This window comes from Pempheris klunzingeri, chromosome 12, assembly GCF_042242105.1.
Source record: "Pempheris klunzingeri isolate RE-2024b chromosome 12, fPemKlu1.hap1, whole genome shotgun sequence".
Taxonomy (NCBI): Eukaryota; Metazoa; Chordata; class Actinopteri; order Acropomatiformes; family Pempheridae; genus Pempheris; species Pempheris klunzingeri.
The window spans coordinates 19,680,440-19,699,362 of record NC_092023.1 but is presented as its reverse complement, the minus strand read 5'-3'; the positions used below and the strand labels follow the sequence as shown (position 1 = coordinate 19,699,362).

The window sequence follows — 18,923 nt, the reverse complement described above, 5'->3', positions numbered from 1 at the left end:
CCTCGTCTCAGACGTGGCCCGGCCCTTCCGTGTCTTCCACCCATCACATGATTGGCTTGGCTGAGCCATGCCCTCTGTCAAAAGCCATATGTCACAACTGAGGAGTGACCCGTCTGCTCTGACAGAGACACGGACCCTCGTAAATCCAACTCTCCTTATGGAGAAATGGAGATTAGGGCTCAAAGCGTATGTTTCAGTACAGGAGAAAGTGCAAGGAAGGATTCCATCTGTATGTGTGGTTTGACTTGATAAATCTCATTATCATCACATGAATAAGCTTCTACTTCATTTTGATTAATAAGCACAGAGAAACACATCACAAGTGTTGGTTTCCTGTGTGTGGACTTTTCTGCTGGTTTTGTAACAATCTTTGAGAATCTGGACTTAAAACATGACACTGGTTATTGTGCTGATACTGCAGTTGAGCACACTTACAAAAATGCAGAACATAATTTGAAACACTTTTTTTTAAAGAAAGAAAGAAACAAACAACTCATTCAAAGCCCACAGATATTTACTACGTAGCGACACATACAGCACCCAGTTAACAAGTAGGCCTGGCAGCTGGTCAGATGAGGCTCAGCGTATAATTAGGTCACATTAGGTGAATGTAATTTTATGCCTATTTGAACTCTCTTCCCTTCTAATTGGACTGATTAGCAATGCTTAATTGGCTTCTGAGCTTTCCCATTTGTTTTGAATTTGAAGCTATCAGGGGTCTGATTACAGCATAATCACAAAAAGCTCTCAGTAATGACAGTAATACACTCATCATGAAATGTAGGGATGAAACATCGATTTCTGAATGATTTCCATATTGAGCATGACATACTGTAAATGTCGTCAGTTGTGAGGGAGCACTGAAAATAGAGCCCAGTGATTTCAGGTGCTGTCTGAACGACATGCAGAATTATAACCAGCTATTCCAGCAAAATAAACATGTCACTCATTTGAATAAATATAACTTTATTCTGAGAAGGACAAAACTATTTTACAATGTGCAACTTTACAGTCAGTTGAGTGTCTGCCTTCAAACGTTTCTTTTCTAATATGTTTTCAAACTTACTTGAATTTATCTTAATCAATAGAGTTTAGTAATAACCTCTGCAACAACAGCCAACAGTCTGCAATACCAATAAACAGAAAAAGAAAGTTTTCCAATAGCTTTTAATCCGACATCTCTGATAATACATCTCCAACTGTAGATACAATTGAGAGAAATCTTGATTAAATTACCTGAAAGCAAAACAAAATTCAAAGTGTTTGTGTTTGAGCTGCTAACCATGAATGAGGCTCACCTAACTGCGTATTGATATTATGACTGTGAGCAGACACCGTGTTTTTAAGTTGTACAACATTGTGTCTTAATCAGCCGTTGGCCTGCATGCACGTGAGAACACACGGTGCAAAAATGTGAGCCAGTGATCAAGAAATGCTTTTTTGTTAAATGTCGAAAGACTCTCACCCTGCTGGAGCCATTTAAGTAAACTGATGGCACATTCAAATGTCTATTAATATACTCTAAACTCTCTGATTATTCATGAGCAATAACTTATAACTACTTTTTAATATAAACTTTAAAAGAAATTACTACTGGTATATGATTTGCAATAAAAATAAGTGGTGCTAGTAGTACTTTGAGAATAGGACAATTAAGAACAGATAGATAATCACCAACAGTCAGCAACAACCTCCTGGCTCATGAGCTAAGACTTTGCAAATCTGCCATTTTTTTTGTCTGTGAAACACTCTTCATATAACTTGAGTAAATAGGAATGGTGACAAACCCACTATCAGTGCTGATAGCTTTAACACAATAATTCTTTGCCGGTCTATTCTGAATGTATCACTTCAAAAGCATCACACAAATCACATGACAATCTGCTCAGATCATCATTCTCTCGTTAGCCCTCTCCTGTTTGGACATTGGGGAGGCCACAGAACGTGACTGGAGGCCTCTGAGGGTCACCGTGCTGAAGTGTTCGCAGATCGCTCACAGCTCCTCACTCTCCAGAGTGGCCTCAGGGGGGGAGCTGGAGAACAGGATGGGGCTGGTCTCCGAAGTGGGGAAAGCTGACTTGATGTCGAGCCCTTGGCCTGTCAGAGCTGCATAGCGGCTGCCTGTGCGTGGAGCCTTTTTCATGGGTGCGGGGACGCTCTGATGCCACTGGGCTGAGTGTGCAGCAAATAGCTCGTATTAAAATAGAATAAAATGAGGCACATTTCTTAATAGAGCTGATAGTTTTACAGCTATACAGAATATCTACCATAGATATCCAGCCTGCAGGTGCAGGATACAATCCCAGCCTCGTTTTTTGCTGACACCGTGTACCAGCCAGCATCGTCTTTTGTTGTTGGCTGGATAAGGAGACACACGTATCCTGTTGCATCCTGGCTCATGCTGAAATAAACAGATAATGAATTCATTCAAATTCCAACTACAACAAATTGAAACTATTAGGTTGCGCTTTAAACACAGCAACGTAATAGCATATGGTATTTAATTGACAAAGTCAGACTGAGACAAACTGTAAGATGTGTAGGTTTGCAGTTCTATCTACTATCTCGTATTCCACAGTCTTCTGTGAAAATCATATTTTTTTCTGGCTTTATTGCAGAAACACATATTAACAATGACTGAAGTACACGTATAGTCGATGCAATACGTGTTACTGAAACAGCTACAGTTAGAGGCTCCTACTAACCTGATTCTGTCCTTAGTTCTAGGAATGGTGTCATTGTCTTTCTTCCAGAAGATGACTGGGGGGGGCATACCCAGCACCCGACACTCCAGCCTGACAGGAGTTCCCTCAGGAATACCCATGTTCTGCAGCTTCTCCACGAACTGCGGAGGGTGCTTCATCTCTTTCTCTAAAGTAGACGTGACTTTGATTACTGGAACTTCCAGAAGCAACATGGGACGTCATGATAGAGTATTCACCCGATTTGTGTACGTCATTGATTGTGTGCGGCCCTTACCCACAACTTTCAGTTCTAGACTAAAGGAGCTCTGCCCGGCTTTGTTGCTTGCAATGCAGGTGTATGTGCCAGCGTCGTTCTGTGAAAGAGGATCGATGACCAGAGAATGGACGCCGTTCTCCCGTACCAACATCTTGTGGTAAAGATCTGGGTAGATTGGCCTCCCGTTGACCAGCCACATCAGCTCTGGGTTGGGTAGGCCACTCACCTGGAGGACAAAAAAGATTGACAGTAAGGTGAGGCAAAAACGCAGCACGCCAGCGATTGTATTATTTGCCAGGACTTGCTGCCTACCTTACAGTCTAGTCTACACAGTCTTCCCTCGTGAGCCAGCATGTCCCCCGGAGCCTGGAGGAAGTGAGGCTGAAAAAAGCGCTCCTGGATTTGCTCACTTTCAACCTCTTGTATACGGGCTCGCACCCTGAAACACGTGAAGGGGTGATCAAAGCATGTTGTGGGCCACAAATACACACTTTTACCTCAGTCTATAGAATTCTTTGTCATGGTACGTGTTAGCATTTTAGTATAGATAGATACTGGTTCCTCATGCTGCAGAGAACTTCTTCTTACCTCTGCAGATCACACTGCACACTCAGTCCTGCTCACCTCTGAGAGTGAATAGGTGTCATTCGGTTTCGCGGAGGTCCTGTTTGGACTATCAAATGACCGGAGCAGCTAATTCGTCCCTGATGGTCATTGAATATCAAATAGCACATTAGATTCTGCAGATGGAGAGGAGCTGTTGACAGCATGAAGAGGAGGCTGAGTGTGAAGTATTACCTGCGGGTTAGCTGCCATGATGGTGTAGTTGCCGTCGTCATCATTGGTCGTGGACTCTATATGTAACGCACAGGTCCCATCCCCCTCTCTTATCTTCTTGTAATGGATGTTCTTCCTCAAGATCTGCTTGCCGTCCTTGAACCAGTAAACCTGACAAGACACGGATGTAAAAAATAAATGGGAGGGATGAAATTAAAGTGCAAGATCATGCTTACAGCGCAGCAGTTGATCTCTCACCTTGGGAACAGGGACTCCCACTACTTTACACGAGAATGTGACGGGCACGCCTTCCATGGCTCTGAAGTTCTTTAGTTTCTTGTCAAATATGGGTGCGATGCATTTTCCTGTAGGGATGTCATCGTGCTGCACCTCATCATCCGACTCCTCCACCGGCGTTCGCTCCAAACGGAATTCAATCTCGCTCATTAATCTCTGCTCAAAACTGGACACTTTGTACTCCTGGAAAAGGAAAACCACTACATAAAAGTCAATGTTGCATTACTGCGTGCGCCATCTGAGTTTGGTGACGACAGTAGCGTGCATATACTGTGTGCTGATGGACGCTTAACACATTGAGATAAGCAACAAATACTCTTGGAGAGGTATGCAGTAATCAGGAACATTAGACATCTTGCATCCATGACCAGGTAGCAACAGTGGTATTAATGTAACAATCTATAACTCAGATCTCAAAACAAAAAGGTACAGATTGTGACGTTAATAGGCTTTATGATAAGGATCATGCAGTGGCATTTGTCTAACAGTATCACTCCTGGTTGGTAAAAAATAAAAAAAGATGTTGCTCATCCAACCAAATGAAACAAGGCTCAAGGTAAAACAGTGAACAGAGGAAGACAAACCTTAGAGGGGTACTGCAGACACTGTTTGTGTGTGAAATGTAAGGACAGTATGCAGGTTTGTAAGCTGAGTACCCCCCCCCCCCCTGAAAAGTGCTGCAAAGAAGAACTGTGCATTTCAGATTTTCCCAAAAGGCCAACATGACAAACAGAAAAAAGGGGCTGCAAGCTTCAGTGTGGAAAATGTCAAATGAGTTAACTGGAGAATAAATACAACACTACACAACGGTAAAGTCGTCACATTTCATTCGCTTGATGAATTTTAACCCTAAAATAAGTTTTTCTGATCATTAGTGCAGGTTATATGTTAGTTAAAGGAAAAATTTGATTGGACGTCCACATAAGAATTGGCAGTGTTGATGGTAAATGTAGTCCATTGAAGCAATAAATATCTCAGTGTGTGTTATATTGACTAAGAAAGCTGAGCTTGTGTGGATCTGCCTGCCAACCCTAAAATACTCCCCACTCCGCTTTCTCTGTCCACGCTGAAATTTACTGCAGCAGAACAGGCTGACAGAGCCTGTAGTTCTTCCTGGTCACCAGTGACTCAAATGACAGCACCGTTGACCAGGAAGCACAACAGATTTTGCAGCAGGAAAACTTAGTTTTCTCAGCTGATTTAACGCACAATGATGTCTTTATTTCTTGAATTGACTACATTTACCAACAGAGCTAATTGGACACCAACATGAAATGTGGCAAAAGTTTCCCTTTAACAGAAGCATGAATGTTTGATTAGAAATATTGATTAACAATGGTATGTAGATAACATTTGAATAGCCCATACAGCCTCGAGCAAAGCAGTGCTTGGGACGGCAGGATCCTTGTACCTCATCATAGTTAATGACAGTAGCAGGAATGTTTGGTCCAAGGGGTCTGCTCGCTGTTTTCCCCTCATTACTCAGCTTCTATGAGAGGATAGGGGTGGATGATGAACACCAACAAAACACACACATACTGTACATACAAACATACGCCGATGGAGTAGCACACAAGCTGTAGTTATTAGCATGCCTATGTTGTTAGGGAACAACGACACACGATGAATAACTGTGAATGATGGGGAGGGAATGATGGATGATGCTCTGCTGAACTGAAGCGAGTTTGTCATTGTCTCTAAGTCAGTCTGAGTGACTATGTGTCCTATGATTTTACACTTTTAAATATCTGGCTCAAAACAAATACATGAATAGTAAACCAGAGTCAAGCACACTCATTGGTTAATATACAGCAAACTTAAGTATAAAAAAACTAGATCAGTTAAAAATTAGCGATCACATTCCTCCATGTCAACAAACTGATCATTTATTGACATTCAAGTTCACACAGTACTCTATTATCTAACTTTGTAATGTAATGGAGGCTAAAATCAACTTTTTGGGCTGAACTGAATCTTGTTAAAATAGTTTTTGTTCATGCAAATAGCAATATTGTATTTATTCACCACTACATCACTGCAATGGAAGCAGTCAAAAGCAGAAATCAGTCAGAGCTAGAGACTGTTTAGTACCTGCTGATGTTCAAAATGTGGAGTATCATCTTTGAATCTAAGCTTTTTCTCAATGTCATGGAGGAGGATTTCTCTGCTTTCCCGAATATCTTCAGCAGACGGGGGGCGCACCTTTGGTATCTTCCTTTGTAGCCTGAAGAGACAGAAGGGGAAAGTGTATGAGAGCACATGACAGGCCACCAATCTGTTGAGCACTGTAGGCGTCAGAGAGGGCATACCCTAAAGGAGCCCCCCTGGGCAGGCCCATTGAGTTGGTGGGCTGACTCGGGGTCAGGGACGGCAGGACAGAGCTTAGGAACGCCACTGGGTTTTGAATGGGGCTGGGGGTGGAGCTGCTGGAGGTTGGAGAGGAGGCCTGGGGTGGCGACTGGGCTCGTATGGCGAACATGCTGTTCAGGAACGACGTCGACCCCGGTGTGGGTGAGGACACGAGCGATGGGGGGCTGGTGGGCGACGTGAGCACCCTCGTGGGGAAGACCCTTGGTGACGGGGAGAATGGCGGGAGAGTAGGGGAGCTGGCTGCAGAGGAGTTGAGCTCTGCGGCCAGCTCATGGAGCAGAGGGACTGGTGATTCTGTTGGGGAAGGACTTCTGACTGGTGAGAAGGTCTGAGCAGCTATGAACTCTTTAGGCCGGGTGTAGTTGAAGGTGTTGGAGGTGGCGGTGAGGTTCATGAGGGAGGCGTGGGTGCTTCTCAGTAGAGGAGCGGGAGATGTGATCTGTTGTGCGGATAGGGTTGGATCTGAAGGGGCTGTCATAAGCTTTGGTGCAGGAGGAGAGAAAAACTGGGGTGTGGGTGCAGCTTTGGAAAGAGCTGCAGGGGACAGGTTGAGGTGGGAGGCATGGATGGTGTTCATCTGGATTATAGGAACTGTGCTGAGAGGGGGTGCTGTTTTTAGCTGTGGGGCAGGTGGAGGGGAGGTCACGGGTGAGAAAGTCTTCAGCTGAGGAACTGAAGGAGTGGAGCTCAAAGGAGGAGCCAGAGAAGTGTTGAGAAGAGGTGAAAAGGTGGTGTTGCATGCTGGAGCAGAGCTCAGAGAGGGAGCAGGGGTGGCAGTGGTCAGCGGAGGTGCAGGCTGCTGCGGGGGCACCGTGGTTTTAGGGTAGGGCTGGAAAGGTGGCGGATGGGGTTCACGGTAAATTCTGGGTGACCACAGCGGACCTTCTTGGGAGCTTTGGGCCTCGCGCTGGACCTGGATCTGGAATGGGGGATGGGACTGAGGCTGGGTGGGGGTTTGGGTCGGAGGCTCAGTGTCCTGCTGCTGCTCCATGAGGACCTGGTTGTGCAGAAGCTGGAGCTGGGCTGGGTCCCTGTTGATCAAAACAAAACCAAAATTAAAGAACGACCAAAAAAATGACACTATACATGGTGATCATGAGAGAGGCTCAGTGCACTGCTCTCATAAATTAAGTCCATGCAGTGAACCCCAGCAGGAATGAGCCAAAGTCAGCATGAAGAATACTCTGCCCTTTTATGGGCTACCAAACAGTATCCTACAAACAAAACACTGTCCAAGCTCTCAGCACTTTTAGCTCCCCTTCCAAACAATTCTCTTTTATTTATCATCAAGTTACTGAAAATGTAGTCACACCAAACACCAGGACAACTTGTCACATTTATCCTTGTGTCTTAAATTAATAGTGCCATGTACAAAAAACAGCTAATCAAATCATACAAGATTTCATTTACAGCATTATCTGAAATATTAAATGAACATAAATTCACAGAAGTACTTACAAATAGAAAATGCCATCCTTTGTTTTAGAAAGCCTGAAGGTCCACATTTGAAGTCCACATGCATTCATTTATGAATTGCAACTGATCACAGTTGCTAGTTGAGCCAGAGGAGGAGGAACCTCCCACCTCTTAATACAGCCCATCTACTTCACTTCGATAAACACAACACGACCTGGATAAACCATTTACAAACTTTTTTCCCCTTGTGCCAAACTGTTTCATACCAGTCTGACAGCCCCGTGTTAGTTTAAGAGTTTCAGCACAGTTATGAAATTTCTATGGCTTATTTACTTGAGCTCTTTTATTTGCTCTACTCACAGTTTGGGTTTAGCCAGCACTGGTGGTGGTTCTTTGTTGTTGTACATCTCAGCTGTGTCTTCGTTAGCCTGACTGGAGGCGTCACTCTTTTCATCCTCCTCATCCTCAGGCAGCTTGAAATGCACACGCAGACCAACTCTGGAGTTGGAGCGCGAGTCTTTGTGGTTCATCAGGGCGCCTGTCTTTAGACAGGAGTTAGGAGGGGGATCAGGGAGGGGCACCACAATGAGGCTGCCATTCTGATGGTTTGGGGTTGCCTTTACTTTGGGGCTCGTTTCAGGTGAAGTCACTGAAGGTCTGGACACTTCCTGCTCAGCTGAAGTCTCAACTGCGAATGGAGAAATGAAGGGTTTTGGGTATGAGAGCACCTGTCTGCCACTCTGTAGTTCTGCATGTGCTCCACTGGATCCAGGAGAGCCCTGATGGAGGTAAAGAGGATCCAAGTTTGGGGTGCTGGTGCTGCGAGAGTTGAGGCAGGAGTTGCTGGTCAGGCTGGACGGTTCCAGACTGGGCAGACTACTGCGGAGGGGGTCTGGGCGTAACATGCTGGAGCTCTGAGGGTCCAGACGGAGGGTGCTTGTGTTTAAGGGGTCCAGTCGGATGGTGCTAGAGACGAGAGGGTCTAGGCGAATGGTGCTGGAGTGGGGCTTGATGCTGCTGGTCACAGTAACCTCTGGCTGAATGTTTACAGTGGGAGCTGGTGGGAAAGGTTCCTGGATTCGACTGGACTCCACCGTTAAACCGCTGAAAGGCCTCACGTGGTTGCTGTTGCTGCCGTTGCCTGATGAGAATCAGAGGTAGAAATCAGTCATTTCAATGTACTTTTAGAAGAATACATGAAAGCCAGTGATGTTTTTGTTAAGTGAAACAAAAGTGTTACCTTTGACCCTCAGTGCAGCAGCACTGGACACCGTTCCATACTTGTTGCTCGCTGTACAAGTAAACATCCCGGAATCTTCAGGAAAGACCTCAGCAATGACCAGAGTGCATATTTCCTCTAGATGTAAAAAAAAAAGTGATACTCACATAATCAAGTTGGTTTGGTATCACTGCGTCATTTTCATTTCTCAAATACAGAAAGCCTTAATACACTGAGGAAAGATGCGTGACTTGTGTTTCAGTGGGGTGTCTTTGTGTCATTGGAGCTGAGAGTTCTGCAGCTAAGGCAGGTTGAAGTGATCTGCCATGGTGGTTTGACACAGGATGAGAGACTACCTTATATGGTCCAGAGTCAGGGAAAAGCAGCCCTGGCTTATGTACAGAAGAAGGGCAGAAGCCTCAGCCAAGTACTATAAACACTTGAGCAGAGTAACATGTACACACTGCAGCATCATATACAGATAGGCACCTGCTTTGGTGCAGTCGACACTTATGTTTTAGACTGATGAGGATTTAATGAAATGTGTACCTGATTCAGCTGGAGATCTGGGCTCTGAAACGGAAACAAGCATCCATTATCTATAATCTCCATTATGAAACCACAATAAAGTGCTTCATCTGAAGTTAGTGTTTATTATTTATTATTATTATCTTTGAGGATGAGACATATTTTGACCATATTTATGCTGTTGAATCTACAACTACAAACAGTTAGAGAGGAATGCCGCTCCCCGCTCTGATGATACAACATTTAAACTCTACATGTAAACACGTCCTTAAACTCAAAATCTTTTATAGAAATGTCAACATTTTTAGTTTTTTGAAGTGAATTTCTCCCCACTGGACAGGATTTTTAAGATAAAAGAGTTCACATTTTTATGTCTCATGGCATCATTAATGCTTATAAAGCTTAGATCCTAAAAAAAAGCTTAAATCTTGAAAAAAAAAAAAAAACTAACAAAATACATTTTTGGGGTTTTACTTGCAGTGAAAATAATTTCTTACACTAAATCAGAGGGTGATACCAATGTTTTTTTTTTTGTAGCATCTGGACATTACAGAAATACATTCAAATTAAACTTAAATTGACTTATTTAAGATGCAATTAGGTCTTTGAATTTTGCATTTCCAACATGTGGTTCAAATGTGGCTGCAGCAGAAATCCAGAAAACACACCTTTCTCAAAAATACCCAAAGCTTCAAGTGTGACATTAGTAGGCAGCAGCAGAGCTTACTTTTCTGCAGGATCCTAAAATCAGGAGAGTCCTCTATGATTTTCCCCTCTCTGTACCAGTCCACTCGAGGTGATGGCACCCCTTTCACACGGCACTCTAGCACCACCAGCTGGCCTTCTGATGCATGGAGGTCCTGCAGGCTCTGGTGGGACATGACAGGCTGTATGTTACATCAATAAATACTGAACAGACAGTAGCAGAATGCATCCTTTTGATAATAACTGCACCTTTGTGAATACAGGGGCGGCCATGATTGGTTGCCCGTTCAACCCTTGTAGGAAGCTCTGGTTGGAGGTTTGACTCTGAAGATAAAAACACACCAGAGAGGACACGTTGGTAGACAAAAGTATCACTGAAGAAGAATTAGAGAGGGAGGAAGCAGCTCTTATACCTCAGGTTGGGTCGTTTGAGTTGGAGCTGACAGAACAGGCAGCACAGACGAGACCACTGCGTTTAAAGGCAATGCTGGAGCTGGAGCTGGAGCTGGAGCTGGAGCTGGAGCTGGAGCTGGAGCTGGAGCTGTCTGCACTGGTGTTGGAGGTGTGGATATGACTGAGACGGATGTTGACACCTCCTGGGCGCCTTCTGGAAGCTCTATATCGCCAGGTGGCAAAGTAGGAAACACCTGCACAGGTAACGCTGTAGCCTTCTCCTGAGCAGCGTGTGCTGTGGGTGCCACAGAGGCTGATGTCTGGACGGGGGGAGGAGGTTCTGGGACTGTTTGGTTAGTTGGTGGAGATGAGGGCTGCTCTGCTGGCACTTCAGTGGCTGCTGCAGATCGGGATGAAGGAGAGTCTTCCTCTTGTGCAGAGAGAGTTTGGCTTGTTGATGGAGGTGCAGATTTCCTTTGCAGCCTTTGAAAATCACAGAAGGAAGAAAAAGGAGGTCTCACTTAGTGATGCAGTAAGAAAGTTAGAGGTCCACGTAATTGTTTTTTTTAAGATTGGATAAAAACTCACTGGGCTACATGTTCAAAGTGCTGCTCGCCCTCAGAATCAGAAGAGGAGGCACCTGTTGGTGTGAACAAACAAGCTCAGTGTAAACAGTGTTTGACGTAACTGCAAAAATGTAAAGAAAGAAACACCAGAATCACCTTCAACATAGATCTCAGCTGACGTGGAGTCAGTGCCGTAGAAGTTAGATGCGAAGCAAGAGTAGCGTCCAGTGTCTTCCTCAAACGCCTCTGCGATGATCAGGGAGTGCAGCTCGCCGTTGGTGATGATCTGAATGTCAGGGCTGTTCTCCAACTCCTTGCCCTCGCAAAACCACCTGTAATTGAACATATACAGCAAACTGCTCAGCATCGCTCAGCACTGTAAGCCCCTTTTGTATAAACTGTGTACTTAAGTTTAACTTTAAAGGTAAACTATATGGAGTTTCTTGCCACTTGTAGCGCTGTGGAGTGATGCTTTTATGAGTCGTGTATGCGCATGAGGGCAAATATGAAATATTCTAAAACTCAGCTTTGACAGTGTTTTATGAGGGAGGGAAAGTTTGTTTAGCCTCAAAGTTACACACTGCATTTTGGTGAGATACGCTGAATGAAAACATGAACGCCACAGGGCAGCTTTAATGTGGTTTACTTCATTTTCTCAAACATCTCAGAGAAATTACGAGATTCTCTGGAAAAAGGCATAAATTCTCTCTAACGGAGGGAGGAACACTATTCTTCTATATGTAGTCCCTCTATAATTATTTATAATTATTAATTATATTAAACTGGGGTTTACTTGGGTTAAGATCTGGTATGATTTGAATTCAAACCTTGACGTTGACCCCTCATTCGTTGCATTTGTTGTGTTTCTCCACTCATTTATTCAGGTTCCTTTTTGATTTGTCACCTGTCTGTAACTTTACCTCAGTGGTTTTCTAACTCTAATTCCACTGTGGTGATATTGCTGTTCAGTAACATAACTATTAGTTCACCATTTCATCTTAAGTTTCTCTTCCCTTTCTTTAGTATTTAAAACCCGACTTTCACACACACTACTCTTTTCCCTTCTATTCGGCTTCTGAAACTATTTCTATGACGCTGGTACCATGTGGTGTCTCTCCCAGTTCCCTAATAGTGCCTCTGGCTCTGTGCCACTCAGTGGAGTTATGCAGGCCAAGAGGAAAAGGTTTTGATGAGCAAGCCCTATCCCTTTCCCTGTTAGACAAGAAGCAACACCAGCGTGCTGTGCCAGTTAAGAGGCTGCATCAGTGCGCTGTTGATGTTGTGATGAGGAGCCAAAACAACTGATCTAAAGGCACCCAGAGGAATGTGTTACACTTATGAGCTTTGAGTTAAAGTGTATGCGCTTTATTATGAAATCTGGGGGGTTTTGCCTTCATTAAAGAGGTTTGTCTGGACTCCTAAAGCTCCTAAAGCTATTCTATGTCAAATTAGTGTCAAATTAGACATGACAATTATATTAAAACGTGATAAATGACAAGAAAAACATCCTTCTTGGCTAATTTTTCATACCTGGCATTAGTCCTGCTTAATCATACATAGTGCATTGGAGTTACAGTTGGCAAGAGTCTATTTATTCATTGTAAAACTATAATAGTACACCTCTAACTTTCCCTGTCCTGACCAGCAACATATGCAGCAGCCTCTACGTTTAAGTACTTCTATTTTGAGCAGATGAGGCCTTGCTGCTTTATAAAATCCAGCCAATGAACAAACAGGAATGAGGCGATGCGTTACTCTCTGGAAAGACATCATCATACAATCATTAATCATATCCAGTGCTTTCATCAGACTCACTGATCACCTACACGGGACACTTTTTCAATTAAATATGCAGGCGGTCATCCCAAGCTATCCCAAGCTGTCCCAAACTGCAGACTTCAAAAAAGCAGTTTACACAAATAGAAATATTCCTCAAAACGCAAACTAAGCTGCACATGGCTTCTCAACTAGTCAGATTTATAGAGAGGAATTCAGTTAAGGTCCTGTTGTGGATTCCAGTGAAGATTTGCTGCCACTGCTTGGATACAACACAGGCTGCAGTGTGCTGTCAGTGTCCTGCCTGGGGCGAGCTATGTCATTTCTAATGAGTAAGGCTCTAAATTGAAAGCATGAGTAGTAGAGGATCTGGCTGGACTTGTGAGGCAAAGACCCCACTCGCTGCACCTGTCAGAGCTATTTTCCCTCTGGATCTCAGAACCGGGGAGGAGATTCCCTCTGGAGCCTGGGAGCTCTGACTGTCCGACCCAATCACATACGCACAATGTTAAACATAGACTCAGAATACACACAATACTACACCGTGACACACCGGAGACCGTACACCACTGCTAACTGATGGGAAATATGAACCTCACAACTCTTATTTAGACTAATTTAAGTCTCACAAACACAGTAGCTGTGTGGGCAGGAGAAACAAGCACAAACATCCCACTACAGCCAATGAAAAGAGCTTTTTATCTGAATAGAATACAGAAAAGGAAGTAATATATTTAAAGGAAGAAACTAGTGACACAGAACTCCGATCTTCACACTTCTCTATGACACTGACACCAAAAACAGACATTACTAAGGTATCCACCAAGCAATAACTGTGTAAATCATCTCACCAAACTCCTCATGCTTCTGTCAGGAGCTCAGCCGCTTCCATTATCAGACGCAAGTGCAGCTCACAGCACCAGTCCAGTCTAAAAATGGCCCAGAGCTACATTCTCATCGGACAAGTATACGTTAGTGGCTCAGCGGTGTTCAGCAGGACTAACAGTGGGACTAACAAGCCCCCTATAGTCTCACGTCACTTTGTTGTCCTGGGAGGGACATCTCAAGTCCAACCAGGGTTTTAAAAGGAATCTAACAAAACTGCCGTAAAAAAAAAAGAACAAGACAAGCATTGACAAGAGACTGTCGTGTTATTTTTAAAAATGTATTCTGCTTTCCTCTGATACCAAACACACTAAACTCGTTGCAAATAAAGGTGTAAATTTCTCTCATATTTTGCCACATTTCGATATTAGATAGCCGTTAATCAGGACGGGGTCCTCGTAAGAAGCTACTGGTATTCTTCTTAAGAATGACAGAAAGCCTAGTGTGATTGTCCTTTGTCCCAGACATAACCCTGACCACCAGCGAACACACACACACACACACACACACACACACACACACACTAACACAAACACAAACACACACTCACACCATTCAGAGTCAGCTGTTGGCTGTCATCACATGCCACGTCTGTCTGGAAGTACTAAGAAGAAACAGCATCATTAAGCCACACTTCTCAGAGCACTCTGTAATCAGCTGATATTGTCTGAGGCACAGATCTTTAAAACAGAGTATGACTGTGATTTTAACCCTGATACCCAGCATATGTATGTATGTGTATATATTCATTTAGGCTGAGATATGTTTTTACAGCATAAAAGCATTAAACACACCCTCCACAAACATCCTCAGATTGTTAAGATGTGGTTATTAAAGAATACAGATGAAGACATATCCTGAGTAGGACACTTCATAGTTTAAAAATAAATAAAATAAAAACTCCTCAGTGCTCTCTGGTGGACAAACTATCTGGGATTTCTCTACTACAATTTCTTTTAACAAATAAGCAGACATGGGTAGAAATACCAATGTTGGGCTCTGGCATACATCCTGTATTTTTAAATATATCCTATAAAAGCATGAACCATACTGTGCCAAATGACACACACACACACACACACACACACATATATATATAATGTATGAAAAGTAAAAGTATTCATAATTCAGCCCCTGTGAGTGTTACAGTATTAGAAATTATTTTATTGGTTTACTATTACTAATGCATTCATGTGTAACTTGAGTGGTTAGTTAGTAGACTTTTTATATACTTTTGGGCCGTTAAATCTACGGATATGCAACATGTATCACAAGATCATATGTTTTGTATGTAAAGTCTTAATCTGTAAAGTCACTAAAGCTGTTCAATATCTGTAATGGAGTAAAAAGTACATTTCTCTCTGAAATGTAGTGGACTAGAAGTGCACAGTGGCATAAAATGAACAGAACTTGAGTAAATGTACTTGTTGTTACATTCCACCACTGAGTAAAACTGACCTCTTGTCACTGTGGCCCGCTCTGACACCTCACCCTACGCTCTCTAAACACATAACAGAAAGGTCTTCCTTACCGGACTTCAGGCACAGGGAGTCCTCTTACGATGCAGTCTAGTTGGACCTTGCAGCCCTCTGCAACCTCTCTGCTTTTCAGCTTCTGGATGAAATGAGGAGGCTCGCACACAGGCTCCACTGGGTATGGAGTTTCTGTCAAGGCACAGCTTTCAGCCTCCTCCACCTCCTGGGAAACTGTGTCGTACCGCTGCTCCTCAGTAATCCTGCAGTCCTGAAACTCCACGTGCCCAGTCCCAGAGTCCAGCTGGACCTCTGGTTGGTGGCTGACAGCGGGGCTGTGTGTCTCCCCCTCCACCTCCACGGGCATGGCAGCACGCTCCCTGTTGTCCGGGCAGAGGGCATAAACTGTCCCGTCATTCTGGCTCTTGCTCTGGGTCCTACTCCTGTGGGTTTTGCACGCTTTCGGCCGTACCCGTTTGGAGCTGTTGGCCTTGAAGAGAGAGGAGAGCTCCTCTATGAAGTCCGCCGCCTTGTTGAGGAACTCCTTCTTGGACTGGGTCTCCAGCCCGTACGGGACGTTCCTCTGCGACCTGTTGAAGTCGTTGAATCCTTCACTGCTGTTCCTGATCATGTTTTCCTGCCGTGTGGAGGCTTTGAGCATTTTTCTGTCTGATGCGAATGTCGTGTGTGTTTCTGGCAGTTCTTTGACTTCAGTGTCTGGCTGGCTGAGGGGCACAGTGGAGGGCGCAGCAACAGGAGCAGGAGAAGGTATGACCAAGGGGGCAGATGTGGGTTCAGAGGAAGTAACTGAGGCTGAGGAGATGTTGATGGGGGGTGATGGTGTGACAGGGGCCTTGACCTCTGCCCTCTCCTCGCGAGGCTCGTGTCCGATGGCCTGGCGAGCCAGGTTCACACTCTTGTCCAGCTCCTCTTGGCTGAGGAAGGCTGAGAGGTCTGGGAGCTGGGGCTCACTGTGGCCCACTGAGTCCTCGGCCTTGCCTTTGAGTGACCCGTAGATCTGAAGGCGTGAGGAAGAAGCGTCTGAGCGACTCATCTCGCTGTGGCGCTGCTGGGCTCGGGCCTCTGCCAGGTAGCTCTCCCTTAAGAGCTGAGACAGCGACGGCGGCTGGTCACTGTTCTCTTGCATGCTGTGGAAATAATCACACAAGGTGTTCAGTTACATCTGACGCACAATTCAAGGGCTCGTGCTGAAAAGTACTTTGTCCTTCTCGCTGTTGACGCTGACTGTTTTCCAACACACAACAGAAGCAGCCTTTCATCAGCTCTGCATGAATTTTCTCTGATGAAGGTCTGAGGAAATTTTCTTTCACAGTCAACATATTTGATCCGACTCACCTGCCAGTAAGCCTCTCCGGTGTGTCGCAACTATGTCAGATGTTGCAGAGACACTTGAGATTGTTCGTGTATGACAGTGAATACTTTTTTTTACTTTTTTGTCACAGTTACTTTATTGTCACATGGTAATGCAGTCAGAGGTGTGATCAACTGCTCTAATCTGACTCAACCTGTTGAAAAGGCGTTCATTCAGAAAATCAAGACCCTCTCAGGAAATATAAATCATAAACATAGATGTTACTAAAAGGACAATTTGAATTTGGTAACTTTTTGCTTTGGAGAATTGTTCTTTGGTAGTTGACTCAGTTTCGTTAATATGAATTGTGGAAGTTTGTTTAATACAAATTTAAAGCTCTGTGCAAACTCATCACTACTAACACTTCTCCATTCACTTCAATTCAAATTGCTTTATTGGCATGAATGTAACAAATATTACAAATAAAATTGACAAACACTGACAAAGTGTCAAGTAATAATGACATTACTGTAAAAGGGAAAAATTAAGTAAAATTATAGTAAAGTTATAAAGTAAAAATTATAAATTAATAATAAATTCAAATCTAAATTATTTTCTGATACATTGAGAAAATAATTGGCAGATGAATCCCTAATGGTTAGTTGGAGCTCTGATAAATGTAAATCACACACAACTTGCAGTGAATAGGATCAAATACACACTGACATGTCTGACAGAACTTTAACTGACCACAGTAACTAAAGGAGGAAAGACTAATGGTCTGATGTCAATTTAGTATGCGAAAGGCAAAGATCTCGTTTTGATCCCTTTACATATTTATCTGAATTATACCGTGAAGAGTTAATAAAAACCTGCCTGTTATAACTCACTTCAAGATTTAACACTTAATGTTAAGTTAAAACAATCTCTTGTGAAATATTTGGTGCAAAGATAGATCAAGAATACAGAAAACTGTGGTCAAAAGCAGGGGATATGTGGTAAAAATAGCTTTTTATTTTAATTTCTGCCTTCCTCTCGCCTCGACAGGGGTATCAGGTTCATGCGCTGACACCAGATCTGATGGGACAGGGCAGGTTTTTATGCCCCTGACCAACACGTATATGACGTTTAGTCTTTGCACAACTTTTTGACACTAAGCACGAGCAAGTTATTGAATCCAGACATGAGATAGGGTACACATGTGCTACTGACACTCAAATCAGCGCAATTAAGAGAGGCGGCGATGCCCTTCCAACAGACCTGAAGTTGCAGCTGTTGTGTACATTAATCCTTTGCAAACAGGCTCCAAGCCCACCAAGTCATATCTAATAATAGCAGGGGGTCGGCTTACATGAAGAAAATCAACAAAAAAAAAACAGTCCCCTTCATCCTGTGCGCCCTTGTTATCATGATTTTGATCGGTCACAGCAACCATCAACGACATGACACGAACAGATCTGTAATTATCAGAAATGGGACACTGCTGACTGATCACACGGAGGCAAGGACCACATACAGGAGCAGGTCCCCAATCTCAGCACAGCACCACACACCCAGGCAGGTCAAGATAATTCAATTAAACATGCTAAACAGAAATAGACTGAAGCCCGTCTGAGGCTCAGTGTCAGAGATTTTCTGAGGCTAGACGCAGCATATGAGGCTGATGCCAAAACACAGTCAACAGGACGCTGTGAACAACAATTAAATTAAGGGGTGGTGTGTTTTACCTTCAGAATAAACCCAGCTGGCCCCCTGTGAAGGACTGCTAAATCCCCCTCAGAGTGCACCTGTGCTCAAAAAGGGAAATTCCGGTCTTCTGATCGCTGCCTCCTTTGGGGAAATCTTGGACACAGGCAGCTGCCCAGCCTTCCCGCTTTTAATCGCACCAAGTTAACCTTGGAGTTTACGGGAAAATATGGAGCCGAGTAGCTGGGGTAACCTGTCACCAATGCAAGTAGCAACATTTGTCAGTGCAGTAGTCGCAGGTTATTTTTGGGGAGGCCTGGCCCATGTGCCTGGGTGGCGTCCCTGCTCATTGGCCAGGGGGGGCATGCTGTAAAGGGATTCCTCCTCTAGTGGTCCGTAAGACGTCCATCCTACAGAATTAGAAGCCCCTGTGTGAGTGTTGAGCCTCACACACACACACATACACTAATGTTAAAACAACAGATTAACAGCAATAATTGCTTTCAAACCACTGACGTCTGGGTAAAAAAATGCAGCTGTTAGAACATCTGGATGACTGG

The 18,923-nt window shown here is 44.0% G+C and overlaps 1 protein-coding gene across 2 annotated transcripts; it reads right to left on the bottom strand.

Annotated features, from left to right (window-relative positions):
- Positions 1-977: 977 nt before the first annotated feature.
- Positions 978-18,610, bottom strand: mypn (myopalladin). Of its 2 annotated transcripts, XM_070840680.1 has the most exons (21): positions 18,405-18,610; positions 15,425-16,513; positions 11,389-11,564; positions 11,255-11,306; positions 10,687-11,149; positions 10,523-10,597; positions 10,296-10,437; positions 9,590-9,613; positions 9,062-9,178; positions 8,182-8,962; positions 6,345-7,436; positions 6,127-6,259; positions 5,447-5,524; positions 3,997-4,218; positions 3,760-3,909; positions 3,586-3,665; positions 3,274-3,400; positions 2,980-3,187; positions 2,706-2,871; positions 2,268-2,401; positions 978-2,172 (listed from the first exon to the last, which is right to left on the bottom strand). In XM_070840680.1, exons 2-21 carry the CDS (start codon positions 16,510-16,512, stop codon positions 1,994-1,996), a joined length of 5,487 nt encoding a protein of 1,828 aa, XP_070696781.1. In that variant the 5' UTR covers position 16,513; positions 18,405-18,610; the 3' UTR covers positions 978-1,993. The 2 variants fall into 2 exon arrangements, with proteins under 2 accessions (XP_070696781.1, XP_070696782.1); XM_070840681.1 differs by lacking the exon at positions 9,590-9,613.
- Between the last annotated feature and the right edge of the window lie 313 nt (positions 18,611-18,923).

Excerpts from the sequence above, each read along its gene's own strand:
- mypn (XM_070840680.1), bottom strand. The coding sequence starts at position 16,512 with ATGCAAGAGAACAGTGACCAGCCGCCGTCGCTGTCTCAGCTCTTAAGG. Across the intron at positions 11,565-15,424 it reads CTCCCTGTGCCTGAAGTCCG|GTGGTTTTGCGAGGGCAAGG; the intron begins GTAAGGAAGACC and ends GTTCAATTACAG. Across the intron at positions 8,963-9,061 it reads TGCTGCACTGAGGGTCAAAG|GCAACGGCAGCAACAGCAAC; the intron begins GTAACACTTTTG and ends GATTCTCATCAG.